Below are 4,778 nucleotides of genomic sequence, written 5' to 3' on the forward strand. Positions count from 1 at the left end.
CCATGCAGAAATCCAGCCTTACTTCATTTTCACTTGATGCATGGTTTTTCTTTGAGGCAATGGCCTTTTTATGGCGCTTTTTAAAAAAATTAAATTAAGCTTTTAGACGTTTTAAGACAATGCTGTCGTTTTTGACTTGGAACCGTGAGTCCCATTTTATTAACATATTAACAATATTTGTGAATGTGTAAATAAATAGTTTGTAAATTAATCTTGTTAAAATTTTTTAACACTTTAAAGGCCATTTCTAAGACATCAACTAATGCTGGTAAATGACTTATAAACACATTAGCAATGGTTGTTAATGTTTTATACATAGTTTAAGGAAGCTTATTCTTAAGTTATAACTTAACCAACATGACTCCAATTGTTTACTTTACTTTACTTGTTGTCTGCAGTAATCCGGACTGATTTCAAAAATCAAACAGGTCATCTTCAGAACAAAATAAACAATGCAATCAATACATACTTTATACTTTGTTTCCCCGGAAAGGATTCTTTTTTATGTCAGCTGACCTCGCTGGCACCAGTTATTTTACATAAGAAGCAGAGACAAGACAGCCCAGCGTCAGCTTATCTTTATTTCTGTCTATGGAAGAACATTTTTCTGAAGAAAATAACTTGTGAAGTCACTTGTTTGAAAAGCTGAGATTGCCATTTACGACTCAACTCTGTGGTCTTGTTACCAGCTCTACTTCTTTTGTCTGTGTTTAAGCCGCAATTTTAGAAGCACAAGATCAATGTAGAGGATTTGATTCAGGACAGCTGAGGCACAAAGCAGTCCACCATGCACGGCTCCTGCCACGCCGTTGCAGAACACGTCCTGACCTGCACACACACATATTCACACAATCAAACCATATACCGTCCTGAAAAAATAAAAATATAATAAAGACAAGAGACAATCTACAACTGTAGATTATTGATTACAAACTTACTTCAAAAGTTGATTTAAGTCAGATTTCTCTCAACCGGGTAAGAACCAGGTAACAGCCATGAGTAGGGACTCATGACAATTACCTGGTTCAGGTGTGTCCAGCCAGAGCACGTATATTGGAAAACATGAAGGAAAGGTGGCTCTCGAGGACCAGGGTTCTCTACCCCTGTCTTAACCTATAAATCTGTTTGACATTGGCTTTGTTTTGTAGAATATTAGATTGTAACCTGTTAAGTAGAGGCCGTGTACGGGCGTCTGTGCTCGAGTTGTAGCGATCGCTTTCGGATTGAAACGGTCCACGTTGTGTTCAGCAGCATACATTTCCCCTCTTGGAGCTCCCAAATAGTGAACATTGGTCAGTGGGGTGGCAGCCTCCACCATCACAACCTGAACACAAAAAACTTTGTTGACAATTAGAATAAATTGCAACCTAGTTCTGATTTTTTGTCATGGTATGTCAGGGCCCTCTGCGTCCCTCTCATGGTTGGTTTTGCTCTTTTTGTGTCTCGTCTCAACATGTGTATTGGATTACTGGCAGCAACCTCTAAAACACCTGCAACCCATAGCTCTTTATCTTGGCTCAATGTAAGACTGTTTTCTGATAACTCTTACCTGAAAGTAAGATTAGTCTGACTTCTTCCTGATTCCTGATTCAAATTGCTCACAATTTGGGTTGAGATTTGGTGACTGTGGAAGTCATCAGAGTCCAGTGAACTCATTGTTCTAGAAACCAGTCTGAGATGATTCCAGCTTTATGACATGGTGAGAGTAGCATCAGAAGATGGTACTCTGTGGTCGTAAAGGGATGGACATGGTCAGCAACAAGACTCAGGTAGACTGTGGGGTTGGAACCAAAACCTTTCATGTTGTTGATGTAAAATTCTGACCATCTGAATGCTGCAGCAGAAATAGACTCATCAGACCAGACAACGTTTTTCCATCTTCTATTGTCCAGTTTTGGTGATTCTGTGTGAATTGTAGCCTCAGTTTCCTGTTCTTAGCTGACAGCAGTGATTCCTGGTGTGTTCTTCTGCTGGTTCATCTGGATCAAGGTTGTTGTTTGTTCAGAGATGATCTTCTGCAGACCTCGATTGTAACCAGTGGATCTCTGAGTTACTGTTGTCTTTCTATCAGCTGGAACCAGTCTGGACATTCTCCTCTGACATCAACAACTCACAGAACTGCTGTTCTCTGGATATTTTCTCTTTTTCTGACCGTTCTCTGTAAACTCTAGAGATGGTTGTGGGGCAAAATCTCAGTAGATCAGCAGTTTCTGAAATCCTCAGACCAGCCGATCTGGAACCAACAACCATGATACGTTCAAAGTTGATTTAATCTCCTGTCTTCTACATTCTGATGCTCAGTTTGAGCTGCAGCAGATCTTCTGGACCATGTCCATGCCTAAATGCATTGAGTTGCTGCCATGTGACTGGCTGATTAGAAGTGTGCAGTAACAAGCAGTTAGACCGGTGAGCCTCGTAAAGTGGTTAGTGAATGCAAAGAACAGGATGTTCATGCACACATACAAACACATACCTTGTTTCGCAGTTGAGGGAAAATGCTGAGTGCCCACTCCAGCAGCTCCTCAGCCATACCGCTTTTCAGTTTCAGATAGTCCAGGCCTCTCCTTCCAAGCTTTGTCCCTTCCCATTCCTCAAACCACTCATATCGAGCCATGGTTAGCAGGGTCATGCAGGATTTACCTGTAAAGGGAGATAAAAATAGTTCAATTAAGTTGGATGTGTGGACAAAAAGTTTAAAAGCTGATTTTCACTGGTTTCATAACATACACACAGTATTTGCCGGCAGAGGAATATTTACAATGAATGCATATCAGCTTTTAACTGTAATGAAGAGGCAGAAGCATGTGGATCCATGTGCAAACAACGTTTTGAATGCAGTAACAGGATCACAGGATCAGACAAAGCGTGGTCAATAAACAGGGTTGGGAGAGTCGAGGAGGCAAGCGAGAGTCAGGACACAGAGAAACAGACACATACATACAGACATATTTATATACAGGATATATATATATATATATATATATATATATATATATATATATATATATATATATATATGTATATATGTATGCACATATAAAATGATTTGTGAATAGTTCATTCATTCATCTTCCTGTCCACTTTGTCCCTTTCAGGGTCGCGGGGTGCCGGAGCCTAACACGGCTACTAATGGGTGAAGGCGGGGTTCACCCTGGACAGGTCTCCAGTCTGTCACAGGGCCTCAATCACACACACATACATACACTCTCACATTCACACCTAGGGGCAATTTAGAGTCACCAATTAACCTATGAAGCATGTTTTTGGACGGTGGGAGGAAGCCGGAGTCCCCGGTGAAAACCCACGCATGCACGGGGAGAACATGCAAACTCCACACAGGAAGGTCCCAGATCCTCCAGCCGGGATTTGAACCGGGGCCTTCTTGCTGTGAGGCAAGAGCGCTAACCACTGCACCACCGTGCAGCTGATTTGTGAATAGTCACTTTCTAAATATATATACTAACATATATACTACATTTGGTTTTACATTTAACCTTTTTGTTTTGAATCCTACTTTTGTTTGTCTTAAATACAGAATTTCTCCTGTTAACTTACTGCAAAGCATTTTGACAGTAAGTTGACAGAAATTTTGTATTTAAGATAAACAAAAGTATCTAAAAAATAAAATGTTTAACATAAAACTAGATGTACTATTGCAATATTTTGTTTTGTTTTTTGGAATCAAAAATAACCGTTATACATTTCAAATGTGGTAAACTGGGTCTTTGTTATAGAAAAATCTTTTTGTATTTTTGGAGTGGGGAAACATGAGCTCAGTAATATGATTGTAAAATATAGTTCCCCAAAGCACACATGGTCTGTGGAATTAATATTACTCTGTTTTTGAAATGACTTAAACGGTCTTGATGTCATGACTACAGAACACGTAGCGACCCAAACGCTGGAACCCGGAAGAAAACAGCAGGAGGCGAGCGTGAAGGATGAAGGATTTAATAATGATACGAGGAGGTAGTAGCTTGAACAGGATGAGAAGTAAGCTCCAGGTAGGAGGTCGAGGCTGGAGGCGTCACTGGTTGGTTCTTTGGAGAGGGAGAAAGCCGTCTTGGGAGTAGGACCGTGGAATAGAGGCAGAGGCTCGTGGTGTGACCGTGGAGAGACGATCCAAGTGGGGATCCGGCAGAGGCAGACAGCAGCGACCACTCGTGGTAACAGATTCCTGAGGGTGAGTACGAAAAAAGGATTAGACAGAGTCTCACAAAAAGCGTGGCAAGACTGTGACATAGACGAGGTGACCAACTATGCACCATCAGGGGCAACGGACTGGCGAAGAATGATGATCCTGGTGCTCCTTAAAAAAGGCAGGTGAGGTGATGAGGTGAGTGGTCGCAGCTGGTGATCATGAGGAGCCGGGTGGAGAGGAGAGGAGAGTGGAGAGGGGGAGGAGACTGACAGAGGCAATATGACACTTGAAACATTAATAGTAGGTCTTGTGACTCGACTTGAGACTTGTTGGTCTTGACTTGTGACTCGCCTTGACACTTGACTGCTTTTGATTTGGGACTTGACTCGGACTTGAGCACAAAGACTTGGGACTTGACTCAGACTGGCAAAACAATGACTTGGTCCCACCTCTGCAACTAACCATTAGAGTTGTTTGGCATCAGAGATCACCTTTTTGAGGTTTTAAGTGTGTTATACTGTTCATTCCTCGCAACAAAGAACCCAGAAGAAACTCAGAAAAAACTGAGGTCATGATACTGGGTCCTAAACACCTGAGAGATGCTCTCTCAGATCAGATAGTCTCCCTGGATGGTGTA

The 4,778-nt window shown here is 41.6% G+C and overlaps 1 protein-coding gene and 1 long non-coding RNA gene across 2 annotated transcripts in view; both read right to left on the minus strand.

Moving 5' to 3' along the window:
- Positions 1-503: 503 nt before the first annotated feature.
- LOC112138826 (all-trans-retinol 13,14-reductase) overlaps positions 504-4,778 on the minus strand; it is a 96,104-nt gene continuing 91,829 nt past the window's right edge. Inside the window, exons 10-12 of the mRNA XM_024261472.2 lie at positions 2,474-2,640; positions 1,165-1,324; positions 504-828 (exon numbers count right to left, since the gene is read on the minus strand). Of these exons, the coding sequence (XP_024117240.1) occupies positions 692-828; positions 1,165-1,324; positions 2,474-2,640 (464 nt within the window). The 3' untranslated portion in view covers positions 504-691. The remainder of the gene's footprint in view (positions 829-1,164; positions 1,325-2,473; positions 2,641-4,778) is intronic.
- On the minus strand, positions 3,936-4,727 carry LOC118598244. Its single transcript, XR_004947358.1, has 2 exons — positions 4,266-4,727; positions 3,936-4,177 (listed from the first exon to the last, which is right to left on the minus strand). It is a non-coding gene; the product is annotated as an uncharacterized LOC118598244 (long non-coding RNA).

The sequence above is a fragment of the Oryzias melastigma genome, unplaced genomic scaffold (assembly GCF_002922805.2).
Source record: "Oryzias melastigma strain HK-1 unplaced genomic scaffold, ASM292280v2 sc00250, whole genome shotgun sequence".
Classification (NCBI taxonomy): Eukaryota; Metazoa; Chordata; class Actinopteri; order Beloniformes; family Adrianichthyidae; genus Oryzias; species Oryzias melastigma.